The sequence below is a fragment of the Pocillopora damicornis genome, chromosome 5, assembly GCF_964200805.1.
Source record: "Pocillopora damicornis chromosome 5, jaPocDami1.2, whole genome shotgun sequence".
NCBI lineage: Eukaryota > Metazoa > Cnidaria > Anthozoa > Scleractinia > Pocilloporidae > Pocillopora > Pocillopora damicornis.
In genome coordinates this window covers 13,982,676-14,000,235 of record NC_142674.1, presented here as the reverse complement: position 1 = coordinate 14,000,235, position 17,560 = coordinate 13,982,676, and the positions used below count along the sequence as shown (strand labels likewise).

Genomic DNA, 17,560 nt, shown 5'->3' with positions numbered 1-17,560 from the left:
TTAAATTTGGAAAAAATCATCAAGTATTCTGATCACGAAACTGATGATGTCGTTTACTCGATCCAGGTTAACATCAGGATTGTGTAAACACCCATCTCTGTCAAAGTGTGGTTACTTGTCATATTGGTGTCCGTAATGTTTAACATAGACTGACAACACCGGAATCGATGATGTGATACTATACGCAGATTAAGTGCGGTGACTGTACATGTTGGTGTCTGCAATGCTTAACATAGCCTGGCATTTATAAGTATGAAAAAAGAACTATTTAAAATATGTTTTTGGATTTTAATGTCCCTTATCAGATTGCAAGAAAGTAAGCAAGATTTGATTGGTTCATCTTTGCTAAACAAGCTGATTCAAGTTAGAATCGATAATAAGTCGATACTAGCACTAAAGATTGATGTTTTGCGGTAGCGATTTGTACTTATCACAAACGATTGGTGGCAGCACTGACGATTGGCATCGTTACAATTTCTGTATTTTACAAATAACACAAGCCATACTCGTTTAACACTATCGGCTGACATTAAAACCTATAATTGATATTAAGCGCTATCGATCTGTCTCAGAACACCAGCGATTTACAACTGGCGCTTTTAATTGGAGTCTTACAACGGCGATTGGTGGAACAACACAAGCGATTGAGGCTTAGGGCTAATGATTGAACATTTTTTAGAGCGGAGACTAAATTGATTTTAAAACACGATTTGTTGATAGCTCTAACGATTGAGTTTCATCACTAACGAGTGATAATTTTGGCACAAATGGCTCCCCATACTTTCCATGTTGGTATTTGTAATGCTTCACAGAGACTGACAACACCGGCATCGGTGATCTGATTACCACGCAGATTAAGTGCGGTGACTTTACATGTTGGTGTCTGTAATGCTTGACATAGACTAGCAACACCGGCATCGGTGATCTGATTACCAACCAGATCAAGTTCGGTGACTTTACATGTTGGTGCCTGTAATGCTTGACAAAGACTGACAACACCGGCATCAGTGATCTGATTATGACCCAGATGAAGTTCGGTGACTTTACATGTTGGTGCCTGTAATTCTTGACATAGACTGGCAATACCGGCATCGGTAACCTCCCCACCACTCAGTTCAAGCGTGGTGATTCTATTCCATTCAGATTCCTCCTCTGCATTGAGCGCACCAAAAACATTTAATGTAAAAGACACAACAGGGCAGTCCACATACGCCATCCCGACGCGAGAAAGATCAAAACGTCCATTACGTATGCAGAATATGTCGTGAAATCTCCTTACTATTCCCTTAGCAAACTCGATGTCTTCGTATTGTAGGAGACATTTAGAAATTAAAAGCCCCCTTGTGCATTCATCTGCTGATAGGTCGTCGCTGAGAAATTTGTTGATAATCAACTTTTCCACAAATTCGTTGTCTTTTTGCTTGGACAAAATACCCGACATAAATAGAACTACTTCTGTAGACACATGTCTGGGGGGGATTGTTCTTGTCTTTACAAAGCAACGAGCCGCTAAGTACTCTTGGACAGTCAAGTGTGTAAAAAAAAAATGTTTAGTCGTCGTAGAAAAAGATTTTCTGAAAGGAGGACCGCAATGAAGAAGACCGCTTCCACACAGCCTTTCAAACTCGTGTAAGTCAAGAGTTTTCAAATCCTCTTTAAGGAAAAGAAACCTCCTCTCCAGAAGAAGTTGAGCAGCCAGCTCTGATAATTCATCCAGAGTCTCTTCGAGAGAGGCTCTTTTCTTTTTATCGTGCTTTTGCACGAACATGTTGACCACTTCATCATAAAGGTCACTTGTTTTCACCGGGAGAGGATTATTCTTCTTTGATTGCTGTAGAGTATATTCAAAGTAGGAGCACATAAGAAAACAGAGCACAGGAATGTGGGCAAAGCTGATAAGATTGACATTCTTTGTAATGTGGTCAATAACAATATTTTTCATTCGGTCGTTGTTTTTAAAATACTTTGCAATGTATTCTTTTACTTGTGCCTCGGAAAATCCTGTAATTTCAACGTATCTATCAAAATAGATGTCTTTGGCTTTTATTTTGTCAGATTCATCGGGTCTTGACGTGATCATGACGACTGAACCTCTCAGTATTTTTCCTTTGATAAGCTTGGCACACAGTGCTGCTACTGGCATTTTCTTTTTGGCGTTATTTGGGTACTTTTCATCTGAATCGCTAGCAATGTACTCTTGTTGTGAACACTCGTCATACCCGTCGATTATAATCAAAACTTCTTCGGAATGATGAACAATGTACTCAAATATAGAGTCGTCGATGTTTGAGTGATCGTCTAGCACTGAGGATCGGTTTAGGATATCCTCCAAGGTAACAGGGTCGTCCCCAAGTAGATTAAGCTGACGGAACGTAAGTAAGTATGCGAACTTAAAATCAGGTACTTCTGCATTTGCTCCGGATCGAAACAATTTGTTGTCAGCCCAATCTCTGATCACCTTTTGACAAAACAGTGTTTTACCAATGCCTGCCTTTCCAGTGACAAGAACAGATTCAGGATGTTTTCCGTCAGTTGGGATGAAAATTTCTTGAGAGCTTTTAATTTGCTTTCCACCAATTTGACCATACTGGCGAAGGCGTTCTTTTCTTTTCACATCAAGATCCTCGACTGGTTTTCTTCCATGTTGCATGAGGATGTTGGTGAATATGTGATCTGTTTTCACATTGGACATGGTCGGTGAGGCATTAGCGAGGTACTCGGTTTGGCTTCTTATTGATTCTTTTAAGGCATCGGAGTATTCTGCTACAGCTGAAAAGAAAACCGTTACCTCCATTTATTTTCATAAACCATTCATGTACTGACTTTTTCACTGCTCGACGAAGAGTCATTGAAACGCGATTGTTTCATTGACTATCACACTCGCTGAGTTTTGCTTTAATTAGGCTTTCCAAAGGTGCAAGTTAATCTCGAATCTGTTCGCAATTAATTGACACCAAATTCCGACAGACCAATTGAAAAAGCGTAGCAAGGGGTTGGTGTGAAGGTTGAATTATTTCATTCTTAATAATATGCCTGCAAACATTTCAGAACGCTCATTAGATGAGAACACGTCAATTAATCCCAAACAGCGCAGAAAGTTGAGATTTAGAGCAGAAAGTTGGAATTGATTGTTGACAGATGAAACAGTTTGATTGCTAGGAGAGTCAAAAGCGTAACAAAATAAAATAGCGGAGAGGTTAGGGGAAGGTAACAATCTTTTTAATCCAGAGTTTGTTCAAGAATGCAAAAAATAAAATACAAAACAAAGCACAAACAACTGGCCAAAAGTCTAGTAGGTTTGTGCATTGAAAAATATGAATCGGAGGCCCTTAACAAACTTCTCGTGGAATTTCACGCAATAGTTTGTAAGAAAGACGAGGAAGATTCCGGAATCCAGCACTCACAGTGTGGAATCCAGAATCTAATACTGTTCTGGATTACCTTACATGAGGCGTGGGATATCTTTCTTGTACTGATTATTGCTGTCGACCGATACCTAAGAGACTAAGAGTGCAAAAATCCGAATGTTCGTGACGGTGAGTATAAAATCTCGACCCAAATTTTTGGGGAAAAGCCCGACTACTCAAGCACAAGGTAAAGGCAAGCGGCCGAACCAGCGAGCCATGACACGGAAAAAAAAAAAAAAGGAAAGAAAGAAACAACTTAAGAGGAAAAAAGAGTCATACTATGCTTTTGTATTATTAAAAAGTATTCGCATGTTTTTTTTTTTTTCGTGCAATTCGGGATAAAGCAGCACTTGTAAATTTTATTTAAATACTAAAAATTGCTCTCGCCCGACAGGCTCGCGCAATTTGTTCGCTTTTGAAAAATTTGCTGGCGCTGTTTCATCCTAAATTTTACTCTAAATCATGTGATTACCAGCACTAACCGACCCATTTCGGTAACGGTTCCAGGAATTTGTGGTACGGGAGGAACTAACTTTGACTTATAAAAACTTTTTGTGTGTGTGTTTACGCCAGAGGCCTTAGTACACTTAGTGGAGAGAATGCGTCCTGTCGTCTCCACTTCATCAAGAATTTTAGCTTTTTCCATTTCTTTCTTTCGACGAACCCGAACCCGACCAGGCAAATACTGTAGGACTTACTGCAGTTTTTTTTGGTACAAATAACCTTGGCAGGGAATCTATTTGAACTGTGAGTTCTCTTTACTCCTCGCATGAGGAATAAAAAAATAGATAAATAACTCGCTTATCACCCAAAAAATTCATGGAAAAGCCAACACCTGGTCTTTTTTCCAATTTCGGGTCAGAGAGAAAGGGGTCAGTTCTAGTGGAAGATATTTCTCTGAGTTTGAGCTCTTGTTAAAGGTAGGCATTCTATAATACTAAAATGAACTGTTTGTTAAATTGCTTATCGCCCTCTGATCAGAGGCCCTTCAATCTTCCTCTTCAAGTTTCCTTTCTCAAGAAAGATCAAAAGGCCGTGCACAGATTTTACCGTCAATACACAATACCTTTGTCTTCTGCTTTCTTTATAGGGTTAACGATTGCTTCCTTTAATTCATCCATGCTTTTACCAAACTGCTCTGTCATTTCATGTAGGCTTTTACCAATTTCATCCAATTTTTCTTTGATGCTGACTTCATCCATGATGCACTGTTTAAGAAGCTCTTTGTAGTGTTCTTCGAAATCAGGGTCCATGCATTCCTTCTTCAGATCATCAATAGCACTTCGATAACCAGTTCCTTCTAGTCTCACCAATGAATCTTGGATGTCCTGCCAGTATTGATTGAATGTTGGGTCATCAACTGAGGAGTTGCTGACATGACCATAAACTGTGTTTCTGTAGCACTTGATACGAACGATATCTGCCTCGAAGGTTGTGTCTGTGGCAGGAGGAAGTGTATCCCAGCCTGTCGCTGGAGGAGCAAGACCACAAATGTTCCTCAGCAAGACCATAAGAAGAGTTATATCGAAATTCTTCGATGAAACTGAGGATCTGACAGCAGGATACAGTTTGCCCTATTGTATGGGATTTAACACTTTCTTTTTCAGTGATTGTAGCACTGTATGGACTGGAGGACTGGACAAAACTGTGTCTAGGTTACCGGTTGGACGCTTCTTTTCAAATGCTTCTCTCAGGACATCTGATCCGACATCCACCAGAAGCCTGCACAGCCGGGCGTAATTGGTTGTCTCTTTTGACGAATGAAACGAAGGTGCTGCAGCGGTGGCCATGAAGAAACACCGGATCGTTACTAAGAAAAGGTCTATGACTTTTTAACCAAGAAATTTGTTTTCGTCAGTCTCCCAGGTCCAGCACTGAAAGAATGAATAAGATATTCGATTTCAAAACCAGTTGACTCACACAAATATTTTCACTTGCAAAAGTGTTCGTTACATCTCAAGGTCACCAAGGGTATTGCATTAAACTGATTTTGAATACCTCTGGAGCACTGATTTCTCTTTTAAAATTGCTTGCAAATGCTTCTCGAATCTGTTTTTGCGTGACTTAAAAAAAAAGCGTGACATATGGCCGTTTCACTTAGTGTGAAAATCAAACTGGCCTTTTCTTCAGATCCGAGTAGAACTCCTTCCTTTTAGCCGGCGCACTTTCCATACACGTAAATTAGGGGAATTTAGGGCAGCATTGCAGGGTTTTTGGCTGATAGTTTCCTAATTTCAATCACCAGCGTGTTTTACAATGTATTCAAATATTGAAATAAAGTAAAGAGAAGATTAAGGTTGATCGCATCTGGGAAAAAAGAATTTCTTCGGATTCGGAATTCCACCAAAACAATCCGTATGATCATACTCCTTTACACTTCTATTTTGTTTAACCTGTGGCTGTCGGAAATGAGACTAAAAAATCTGCTATTTTTCCATTAGTTTACAGCAACATTTGCAATTTAGCCTCTGCTTCTTTGGTTAGTTCCTCCATGCTTCGCGAGTCCCGTCGGAGGTGCCACTGTGTCGGAAATGAGACTAAAGAATCTGCTATGTTCCGAAACTTCGCGTTTTATTTATGAAATCAACTTGATATCTTTCTCCCTCCCTCCCTCCCTCTCTCACGCTCCGGTCTCTCTCATTTTTAAATATATAATATGATCCTATTGTTCAATCATCTGTCACTAATCGCAAAAAATTAACCGGAAATCAATTAACGCTGAATAATCTCTCACATGGCAAAATTCTCGAATTAAACTCGATCTACATCGTAAAAGAGGTTATCGTTCATCGTGATGGTAAGTAATAACAAACTGTGTAATCGTTTGTCTCACGATGTAGTCAGTTCAGATGTAGATCGCGACGTTTCGACTGCTTGCTCCTAGTCTTCATCAGGCGATGGGGTCGACTGCACACTCGTTACCATTTGTATCAAGGCTATCTAATGCGATTGCATCGACCCCATCGCTTGATGAAGACAAGCAGCAAGCAGTCTAAACGTCGCGATCTGCATCGCAAGTGACTATATCGTGAGACAAACGATTAAACAATTTATCATAAACTTAATCTAGTCATATGTTTACTCTTATATCCGTGCGTTTTTGGGCTTCGATAATATTTCAAATGATAAATTGATTTTTTTTCTAAGGAAATTACTCAATACGTATGTTATTATCCTAAGACATAATTATCAACCGAACCCGATTTTTCACAAAAAATGCTATCGATGACATTGATAAACATAAAAGGACATCATACTGGTTCGATATTCATCACCGATAAATGATGTTATCTGTTGGAAATCCCAGTATAGCAACACTAGCCACTCGCGTAGTTTTCTTTTCCTATCTTTATTCTAGTCGTCACACGCTTCGTATCGCGTCGATCTTAGCCTATATCTTTTACAAAACCACAATCCTAAAGACCACCCTTGGTTTTGCGTTGCGAGGTTACACGGCTGACGTCACTTTTCCGACACCCTCCCCCCATTTGTCTCGGAGAGCAAATGTCTGTCGAGAAATGAACCTTATCGCTTAAATTTTATGAACGAATCTATCATCTAGAATTCTCAATCGATTTCCTAATCACACTAATCATTGATCAATCAGTAGCCATAGTGGCAGATGTTCAGTTCATAAGTAGAATGTTCAAGCATCCGATCCGCTGTTGTCATCCAATCTGTTTCGGTTTGGTTCAAAGTTCAATCCCCTTCCTCATCGTGAGCAAGATCCTCCATACGTAATCTTGCTGCGACGGCTGCATCACGGGAAGGCCTGAACGCTGGCGCTTCAATGCGCAACTCGGTCGTTGGAGGTCTGTCGCCGTCTCCCGGTCGATCACATGACAGTTCTAACGGATACAGCTGCTGTACTGCTCGCTCTAGATGTGAGGTCCCTGTGCGCAACTTTGCTCCCCGGACAACACCGTCACGCCCTTTGATTAGTTCCGTGACGATCCCGACCTTCCATTTCCCGCGATTCTTGTCGTCCGACTTGATCAGCAAGGCGTCTAGGATGTCTGTCTTAGCTTGTGCTACAGCGAATACTTCCCGTATCACTTTTGCTTCCGCCTGACTGTCTGGTGTGGCCGTTGTCTTAATATCGGCTGGCCATCGCTCTCGGTCTAGTAGCCACTCAGGCCCTCTCCACCATAGCTCTTCATTTTCCACGCTTCCGCTCCGACTGCCAAGGTCAGCTGTGTTGTCCTTTGTACCCACATGACGCCAGTTTACTTCTGGGTGTTGCTGGATTTTCTGCACTCGATTGCTTACGAACTGCTTGTAACTCCCTGCTCCCTTGATCCAATGTAACGCAACGCTGCTGTCCAACCAGCAAACCATATTTCCAACTGGGAAACCCTCTAATGCTTCCTTAACGTTCACAATGAGATTGGTCGCCATGTGACCGGAGACCAACTCGAGGCGGGGGATGGTGAGGCCTTGCTTCGCCAGTCTAGCTTTGGCTGCTATCAGCCCAACACTATCACCGGATGGTTGAGATATGACACCGTACACTGCCGCAGAAACGCCTTGTCCGCTTGCGTCGCCGAAACAATGTAGCTCAATGTTGCTGATCTCTTCAAAGTGTTGAGGTATGGCTCTGGGTACGGAAATGCTCACTGGTAGCTGTGCTTCCCATCTTGACCACTTGGTTCCCAGTTGACCAGGAAGTTGAGCATCCCATCCGACTTTCAAATCACATGCGTCTCGGTACAGTAGTTTTCCACTCAATGTCATAGGCGCTGCGAGCCCTAACGGGTCATACACTCTTGCTATCTTCGCTAGTATCCCTCTCTTTGTCACTTGAGTGCGGTCAGTTGGGAAATTTATTTCAATGGTATCTTGTCGCTTGTTCCATGGAAGCCCGAGAATAGATCCCCCTCCTTCTTGAGGTGCACCCAACTGTTCTTTCGCGAATGTAGTATCTTCGCTAAGAGACTCACCAGGGGACTCCACTGCCGGAACATTTGAATGCCACTTGTGCAGCTTGAATGAGGCTTGGTTAAAGACATGGGTAACGCCTGCTTTGACTTCAAGGGCAGCTTTTACGGTGGGTCCCCCGCTGATAAGGTCATCGACGTATAGACTCTTCTCTATTTCCCTCACCAGGTCCGGATTCTCGGTACGACAGGCTTCCAGGTGTTGTTTGATAACTCCCCCAAGAAGAAAGGGCGATGGGGCCAAACCAAACAGAGCTCTCGTGAATCTCAGTATTTCCACTCGCCTGGATTGCAAGTCCGTGATCCAGTGGAATCTCATGGCATCCCTGTCTTCTTCCCGTATTCGTACTTGTAAGAACGCTTGCTTGATATCACCTGTTAACGCGACTGGGTGGAAACGTGCACGGACAAGAACAGCCCAAAGCTTGTTCTGCAACGGAGGTCCCGTGTGAAGGCACTCATTGAGAGAAGGAGCCTTCTCTGAAGCTCGGGCAGAGGCGTCGTACACGATTCGAAGTTTGGTACTCTCTGCAGCTTCTCTCACCACTGCTTTATGTGGAATATAGAACTCCTTTCCCACTGGTGGGCCTGACACTCGCTCCACTATTCCTTCGTTAAGCTGGTCTTTAATTATGGCGTCATACTTCTGGAGTATTCCGTTCTTCTCCAGTTTCCGAATGGTACTTTCCAATCGCTTCAAGCTTCCCGCTCTGTGGTTGGGCAGTGGAGGGTAGTTTCCCCTCCAGGGTAGCCCCGTCTCGTACCATCCCTCTGGCCCTCGTGTTAATTGTTCCTTGAATTCTTCATAAACATCTGCTTGATCTCCGCCTGGTGTGTCACGCAATCCTAGAACATCTAATTTGCATAGTTGTTCGTAATCTGCCGCTGTCGTCTGGGTCAAGAACATATTAGAGAGGTCAACTTCTTTACCTGGTGACATAATTGTCCATCCGAACTTTGTTAGCTCTGCAACAGGTTCGCCGGGACGTCCGATCTTTGGTATGGTTTCTGTCTTTATTTTTGCGTACTCGCTCGCACCCAGGATAATGTGGACTGGTAGCTCAGGCTTCTCGTCTCTGTCGTCCATGTATACCCCATCCAAGTAGGGATATTTCTCCAGTATCCCAGCATATCCTGGGTTGTCAAGTGATAGCAATGTACTACGGTCCACTCTGGTGACTTCCGTTTCCAATCGAAATTTTCCATCAAGGCTGCCAATCGTCACGCTATGAACTCCGATGACCTTGTTTGTTGACCCAAGCATCATCTCTATGCGCTTGAATTCTTCTCGTAGCGGTTTGTTTCCCAGGTGTTCAAGGATAGCTGACGACGCGTATGAGCTGCCTGCCCCAGTGTCTAGGAGTGCGCGGCATTTGATTCCATTTACTTCTACGACAACAACGGGATACACGACTCTCTCTGTTCCTTTGTTTTGTGCCGTCATAAATCTTCCCCTCGTTGTGTGACCGCTTGGTGGGTGATCACATATTGACGTGTGATGTCGGCGTTGACAGTTATGACACCCGCGGCTTCTACAGCTGTCTGCTCTGTGTTTGTCACTTGTACAATTAAAACACAACTGTTTTTGGCTCAGAATTCGTTTGCGGTCTCCGACCGCGACAACTTTGGTGCAATTAGCGGATGTGTGGTTCGTGTCATCGCAATAGACGCATCCGCGCATCTGTCCTCCATTTGCTTGTTGTTGGACCTGATAAGACCTTCCGCGTGGCGGCGGAACGCGGGCATTCCAGTCGTTGCGATCATTCTTCCTCTTGGACACACTCGCACCATCGCTTTCTTCTCCTTCTGAATTTATGTCTCTCCAACCTTTAATTGCCTGAATCAGTTTAGCGAAATCCCAGTCTCGCCAATCTTCGTGTCCCCGGACTAAGTCTCCCTTTATTCCTTTCAGTTTGTCTAACACCGCCCTCACATTTCCGGAGACTTCACGTAACTTCCCGAGCGTCTCTAAGCTTTGTACATTGAACAGAAGCCTTTTGTAAAACTCATTAATTTCTTTTGGACTGGCGCTTGTGATGGTAGGCAAACCCATGATGTTGTTTACATATGCATTTACAATTTCTGACGTTTTCCCGTACTCCGATTTTAGGATGGCCTTCGCCCTTTCGTACCCCTCAAGATTGAACGGGAGTCCATCTATGTCCGCTCGTACCTTTGTAACAAGGAGTTCCTTTAGATAAGCGAACTTTGTCACTGCTGACAGATCCGTCGCGTCTATTTCCGCGGAAAATTTGTTCCAAAAAGAGAGCCATTGTTCGAAGGACCCATCAAACTTCGTTATTGATAGCTTTGGCAACTTTGCGTGCATTCCGGAATCGCCTGATAACCCTTTCCCTTTTTTGCTACCTAATTCCTCTGATTTTTTTTCGTAATCAAGCTTCATTTCCCATTGTGCTTTTTCAAACGCGAGTTGCTCCTCTCTCTCCTTCGCGATTGTCGCTTTCTCGCTTTCTTTTTCGGCCATTTGCGATTTTTTCTTCACCTCCCCCAAACACTTCCCAAGGTATTCGATTTCCGCGTCTACACCCTCAATAACTTTGTCTATTTCATTGCTCCATGCACATACCTCGTCCATTTGCTCACCCTTTGCAATCTTCTTCTCTTCGATCTTTAATTTGATCTCGTCCGCTTCTTTTGCTAAACACACCAACCCGTCACGGTGTCTCCCAATAGTTGTCGCGTTTGCCTTGTCCACAATGCCCTTTCCCGTTTCTTGCTTGTACGCCAAAAGCTTGAGTTTTGCGTCCAAATTCTTCTGAAGTGCCTCCAGTTCCATGTCTCGATCTCAGTCCCATCGGAGGTGCCAGTTAGTGTTGGAAATCCCAGTATAGCAACACTAGCCACTCGCGTAGTTTTCTTTTCCTATCTTTATTCTAGTCGTCACACGCTTCGTATCGCGTCGATCTTAGCCTATATCTTTTACAAAACCACAATCCTAAAGACCACCCTTGGTTTTGCGTTGCGAGGTTACACGGCTGACGTCACTTTTCCGACATATCCTCACGACAACTACCTTTTACTTTCAGGAGATAAATTGTGTACATGTAACTTATTCTACAATTCGATTGCCACCTTTATGTGGGTAGAGCCTCATGACAACGAAGTGGCAGCAGATAAACAAGTGAAGCACAATACAGCGTGAACGGGGGAAAAAATTGCACTAGGTGCTGTCGGTAAACATACACAGGAAGCTAAGAATGAGACTACCGTTAAATTGACTTGACATGAGCTAAAAATTACGTCAGCGATTTTTTCACAAATGGTGAATACTGCAATCTTGTGTGATCCAAAACGTATTGTTATCTTTAGTTTCTAATCGTGTCGTGTTTGTGAGTGATCTGTCACTTATCAGGACTATACCAGGACTTCGATTTTAATCGTTGCGCAACCACATGAACCGATTTTAGTCGAATGATTTCGACAAACTCGGTAAAATGGAATCGATCTTTCGACTGTATGAGCCATTTTCTTCACCCTTAGTGACTTCTTTTTATGGTTAATTCAGCCTGTGTGTGGGCTAAAATAAAGATGGTCGGGAAGGTAAAATGCTTGCTGGCGCAGCGTAGATTCACTTGAGGTCGTAACAATGTGTTTATTACAAGTTGTAATAGACAAAAAGAACGTATTCAAACTGAAACTCAACTCAATATGGAATAATCTACAAACTCTTATCTGCAAAGGTTGACTTGTGAGCTCCCACTCGGAGGCCCACTAGCAATTGGTTTGCGGTCATGGAAGCATAACGATTTCACCTGGTTATATTATCAGCTCCCTGCAACATGCGTTAATTTAGGTCAGTCAGGCTTCAATGTCTCAGCAGTCATCAGAATAGAAAAAAATTGGTTGAAATAAAGGTTTGTCCATTTGCGACCTAAGATGAAATCTCGTATTCAAGCGGATTTCGTCGTCAAATGACGCAGACAATTTCAAAGAGGGGTATTCGGTGAGCTCACACTTGCAGTTTCCAAACACTAACCTTTGCTCTGCGCTATCAATAGTTTCCGTCACATCTTAACGCTTCTATGGAGATTATATTTCTACTGAACACATTCATCACAGAGTAGTAGCTCCACTTGCCGTAGGTTTTGGGTGAAATTTTGCTTCTGATTGTTTTCGCGTGTCTGACTGCGTGACATGGAAAGACTAGAACTACAGTAACCATGGATACCTTTGACGTAAATGACGCAGACTATAGAACAGGCGTCGTTGTTGCATTTTCTGAGTTTTTTTCTAGGGCCTGTTTACATGGAGATGGGGGACCCCAGGTGGGGTGAGGTAACCCGCCTAGCCGTGGTCGAAAAATAAAACACGTTTACATACAATCTTACAACCCCGGGGTGCTGGGGTGAGGTTTCTTGAGGTTTTTGTTGCACTTGCAATTAAGGAGTTTGAGCAGAGGCGTCCCAAGCTCACATCTCGAGAAAGACGAAAGATTAATTCTCGGACACACATGTATTTATTCGTGAAAGCGTCACACGTTGTTTTACACGGTGTTAGGTTACGCGAGGAACCGTTAACTCCATACGTTGTACGGAATAGTTTGGGAAACGAAATATGGCCGATTTACAACGCTAAATATTCCAAAATGCGAACATTTTACACTCCTTGTGTGTCCGTTGCGGTTTCTGGCTGGCCCTTAATAAAAAAAAATAAAATAAAAAATAAAAAAAACTATGTTAGTGAGTGAAATGGTATGTTGCTCTCACCAATCACCGCATTTAGGTTTGTATCTCGCACCAATCAGATTGCCGCACAAGGGTTTATATCTCACACCAATGATATCACAGCATTCGGATGTCTTGCACCAATCACACCGTTTAGTCATTCACACCAATCACAGCGTTTTCTCGTACCAATCATATCACAGCTTTCTTGCAAATGATGTCATGCACAAAGAATGGCAAAAACAATAACTTTTGGGCTAATTTTGACAAGTGTAATGGTTTGTAGCCTTCGCGAGGGCCTCGTTGATTAAGGTCGAGATTTATCGGGATATGAAAGGTTCGAATTTAACCTTTTAGTATCATTACCCAGGCAGTGAGGCCTGGGTTTAAATTTCGGCTTTCTTTTTCTTTTTTTTTTTTTCCTCTTTCAGCCTGAAATCGCCGTTCGGGCTCTAAAGCGCATGCGTCAGACCTGCGTATGCGTAGAGTAGGGCAATTGAGCACATGGTAAGTATTTCTACGAGTTGTAGTTGTAGGAAGCTCGTAAGGATTACATGATTTCTAGGGGTGTTCCAAACCGTGCCAGCTGGTCTGCTCTATAGAACTTTCCAGGACCAATACCATAAGCACGCCACATTCTCAAGCCTCTAGTCTCGTACGAGAACATGTTCGATACCTGTACGCCTATCATGGTATGTTTGGTCATTGTTTGTGCGGATGGCTGAACTTGATACACTGCTGCATAGCAGCCCTTGACTCCACCGTACGATTCAGTAGCGGTTTTCATGTCGCTGGCTGTTCTGATATTATTACCTTCATTTAGAAAGCGGCGCATGTGACTTTTGAGGACAGAGACCCGACGATCGCAGATGTCTTTGACTGCTTGTGGTTCGCTAAAAGTCGTAGCGCGTGATCTTGACACCAGTGCGGTCAACGATGCTGGGGAGCGAAAGCAGAAGATAACCGCAGTGGTAACAACCGGCATTGTCTGATCTCAAGTGCACTTGGCTGAGATTTGGCTTCCAAGCCTTCAGTGTTGTCAACGTGTGTTCGATTATAGACGCCACAGCAAACCAGTTCTGAGTGCACTCGTCAAATATATGGATGTAGGTTCGTGTCTGAAGAGAATATTAGAGTGGTTAAATAAAGAAAAAAAACAAAAATTCAAGCCGGAATCTCTGACACATTTTTTGGTTTTGGCTTCGGGGCAGTTAGTTGTCCAAACTCGAATAAACTCGCCTTTTCATATTTTCGCGTTGGTGCAGTCAGTGTGCAAAAAAAATTTGCACTGAATTTTCCTTCAGATTTTATTAAAGAGTTGTATGCTAACTTGGAAAAAAGAATGACACAAGTACTGTTTCAACATTAAACAAACCTCAATTTCCTAGCTGTCTGCTTTGTTAATGGCAACAGTAATGTGCCAGGGCTTTCCTTTTTTGCCATACCAATCGCGCTGCGTCTCTCTGTAGCCTATTGGTAAGAACTTCATAGCCCAATCCAAAATTAATAGCTCGCAGGCGTGAGACAATTTCTCTTGCCTTATCATTTTGAAGGCCTGCATCAAGAGGAATACATTGGTTATAAACGCTCGTCAACATCAACTGGAAAGGAGTCTAGCTCGTTTCCTGCGAAACGAAATTTGAAAAAGAATAAAATCAAGAAAACAAATATGAACAAAAAAATGAAACAAACAAACGAACGACACGAGAGACTGTAAGTTAACCCTTAAACGCCTATTAATGACTGGCATCTAGTTTCTTCTGACAGCATCACTCCTGAATCAAACATAAAGGTCACGAGAATAAAGGGAACGACCATCTAAAGAAACTCTTGATTGTTAAACAAATTCTCCTTGTTGGTTCCATAGAAAATTCCTGGAAAATGGTGTGGAGAAAATGCAAACTGATTTTTAAGGGTGTAAAGGGTTAAATTGTAGTCGGGCTCAGTAAACTCCTAAAGACGATTTCGATGTACCTTTTCCTCCTAAAATATTGGTTGCGGATAAAAGAAATATTTATCAACTAGAGGGGTATCATCTTCGTGCGATGACAAATTTCCTTAACTATATAGTTATAAATGTATCAAATACAAGATATTGGGTGCTTAAAATTATCCTCTAACCTCGTTATCAAATGGGTATCCAATCATTCTCCTGTTAACAAAGCTATCCGTACTCAAATTAAGTATGATCTATGGAGGCAATGGCCCTCGAAATGCTCCGAACGCACACGCAAATCTTTTGGAAGAAATGTCCTTCCAATGGCATGAATCCATGCACGTCAATAAATGTGGTGTTTTGGCAGGGGATTCTGCTTGTTTTTTACCGGACTAATGCACTCGAACGCTTCGCTATTAGCCATTTTGCTAAGGAAAACCCCAGGATAACCCCAACTACGAAGAACGGAGCAACCATAAAAATGCCTTGCGCACCTAAAAAGATAGAGAACGCGGGTAGTTCGAACTTGCCGTGAAGGCCAGTTTTGAAGGCCGAAAAAAATTAACAAGGTTAGAGGTATGATTTTAAGTACCAAACATCTTGAGTTGATATATTTAGAGCCTTTTTAGCAGTATTTTCTTTAAAACTGCAGGTTCTCTTTCAAGTCACGAGAATAGGGGAGCTGATCACCAACTAAAGAAGCTCTTGATTGTTTGACGAAATCTCCATGTCAACACCTTAAGAAATATATAGAGAACAGTATGCATGGAGAATATGCATACTAACGTTAAGGCGTAAAGATTTATCTAAATAAAAAGGAAATTTAGACGAATGGCACCTTAAACTGAGGGGGATTTGCAAATAACCTTTTAGAGTTTGACTGTTAAAGAGATACGTTGGAAATAATAAAGACACATCACCTCCATTAAGCGTCTTCATAGTTTTCTTGTATGATCCCATTTCTTCTGGGCCAACAAGAATGACACTCAGACCTTCCCTGCTCGCTCTAGCTGTCCGTCCACTGCAGCGAATGTAAAGCTGTTAACAAACACAGAGAAAGAATTTAGGAACGTAGGATCACATGAGATGGTTGCGCTAAAGTTAATACTTACATTGTGGTTACATCATTACACAACAGTTCATTATTAAATGAGATACAACTGAGGACGATAAACAATAACAAACTACTCCTCTCATATAAACTGCATTTGGAGAACAGAGTCAATTTTTTTCCTAAATCAAAACTCATTAACTTAAATGAATTATGTTTTGATTTCGATAGGTGAACGTCACACATTAACTCAAATTGGAAACAAAACAAAGATTTAGAAAGTGAAGATTTAGAAATAAGAAAATAAATGCAATAAAATAAATTTAGAGGTAAAAAAAGGATTCAGGCGTCAACGGCGTTCGAACTTTGCTATCAACATTCTGGTTGAGCTTCTCTTACAGTTGAGACTTGTAGCCCAAACCTTGGTTAACGCATGGTTGGTTGAAGCAGTGTGACTTCCGAAGCCTTTTGTCAAGGTAGAGTTTCGCGGAGAACGAAAGCACTGCCGCCAAAAAGCAATCGCTCCCGTTCCCGCCTGCCGCACAGGCTGACCAACTGCACAAGCTAACTAACCGTACACACATACTTACACGTACTTACATCAAGGTCCTTCGGAACTTGATAGTGACAGCTGGTATGTCCAAACCTCTCGTGGCCACATTTGTAGCCAGAAGTAAGCCACTCGCACTTTGCTTACATCTAACAGGCAAGAAAAAAATCAGCCAACATTTCATTTGCTGGTGTAAGTCCTATCTAGCTTTAAATATTCTCTGAGGGAGGAGAGGGGCGGGTTCAATCAGTCAAGGCGATCCAGTTATAGTCTATAAATAAAGGAAATTCCATTGCTCGTCAATTCGTAAACTATACTCTCTGTTTTGATGAAAAAAAAATAGTAATAAGATCAGGATGATTCTGATCCAAGGCCACATAGCAAGCGTGTTGCCTAGTGTTTTGCGCAAAGCAAGTTGCGAAGTAAAGAACGTGAAAGACGCAACAGGAAAAAAGCACGTTGTCTACAAAATTAGGTTCCTAATTGTTGCTTTGTTTTGCTGAGTTTTTTGTTTGTTTGTTTTTTTGTTCTGGTTTTTGTTTGTTTCGTTTGTTTCATTGTTTTTTGTATTTTTGTTTTTTTCCATCTCACTCAGTTTTTCACCCGGCCTGTCTAAATTCTTTAATCTTTGCCTTTGTTGCATGCAGGCAGGCAGAACGCACGGGTTAAAGTCCAGGAGCCTAAACAAAGAGCCCAGTCTCCTCACACAGTCCATGGTGTTGGAGAAAACCAAAGTACGGCCTGGGTACCGGGAAAGGAAATAGTGGAGATAAAGGTCCTAGAAAGAAAATTCAAAATAAATCTGAATGAGGTGATTTTTACCACAACTGTATGTTTCGTAGTTCTCCTTCGATTTCACTCGGTACACCTCTGTGGTTCCGTGGATCATGTTTCCCAGACAATGTGGTGTACATGTAGATGCATTTGGCTCAAACCCACAATAAAAAGTAATAAAAATTGTATCCTGGATCTTGGAGAGTTTCGCTTCCTTGTT

At 42.2% G+C, this 17,560-nt stretch overlaps 2 protein-coding genes and 1 pseudogene across 3 annotated transcripts in view; all 3 read right to left on the bottom strand.

Moving 5' to 3' along the window:
- Positions 1 to 267: 267 nt before the first annotated feature.
- Positions 268 to 12,511, bottom strand: LOC149045468 (NACHT, LRR and PYD domains-containing protein 1 homolog). Its single transcript, XM_089208192.1, has 3 exons — positions 12,342 to 12,511; positions 4,474 to 5,281; positions 268 to 2,769 (listed from the first exon to the last, which is right to left on the bottom strand). The coding sequence occupies exons 2-3, from the start codon at positions 4,916 to 4,918 to the stop codon at positions 743 to 745; spliced, it is 2,472 nt and encodes an 823-aa protein (XP_089064318.1). The 5' UTR covers positions 4,919 to 5,281; positions 12,342 to 12,511; the 3' UTR covers positions 268 to 742.
- On the bottom strand, positions 6,738 to 11,156 carry LOC149045469 (uncharacterized). Its single transcript, XM_089208191.1, has one exon. It carries the CDS (start codon positions 11,139 to 11,141, stop codon positions 7,107 to 7,109), a length of 4,035 nt encoding a protein of 1,344 aa, XP_089064317.1. The 5' UTR covers positions 11,142 to 11,156; the 3' UTR covers positions 6,738 to 7,106.
- Positions 12,512 to 12,802: 291 nt separating the features above from the next.
- Positions 12,803 to 17,560, bottom strand: part of LOC149045455 (uncharacterized) — a 153,220-nt pseudogene continuing 148,462 nt past the window's right edge. Inside the window, exons 2-3 of the transcript XR_016187234.1 lie at positions 14,405 to 14,584; positions 12,803 to 14,147 (exon numbers count right to left, since the gene is read on the bottom strand). The product of XR_016187234.1 is annotated as an uncharacterized LOC149045455 (transcript). The remainder of the gene's footprint in view (positions 14,148 to 14,404; positions 14,585 to 17,560) is intronic.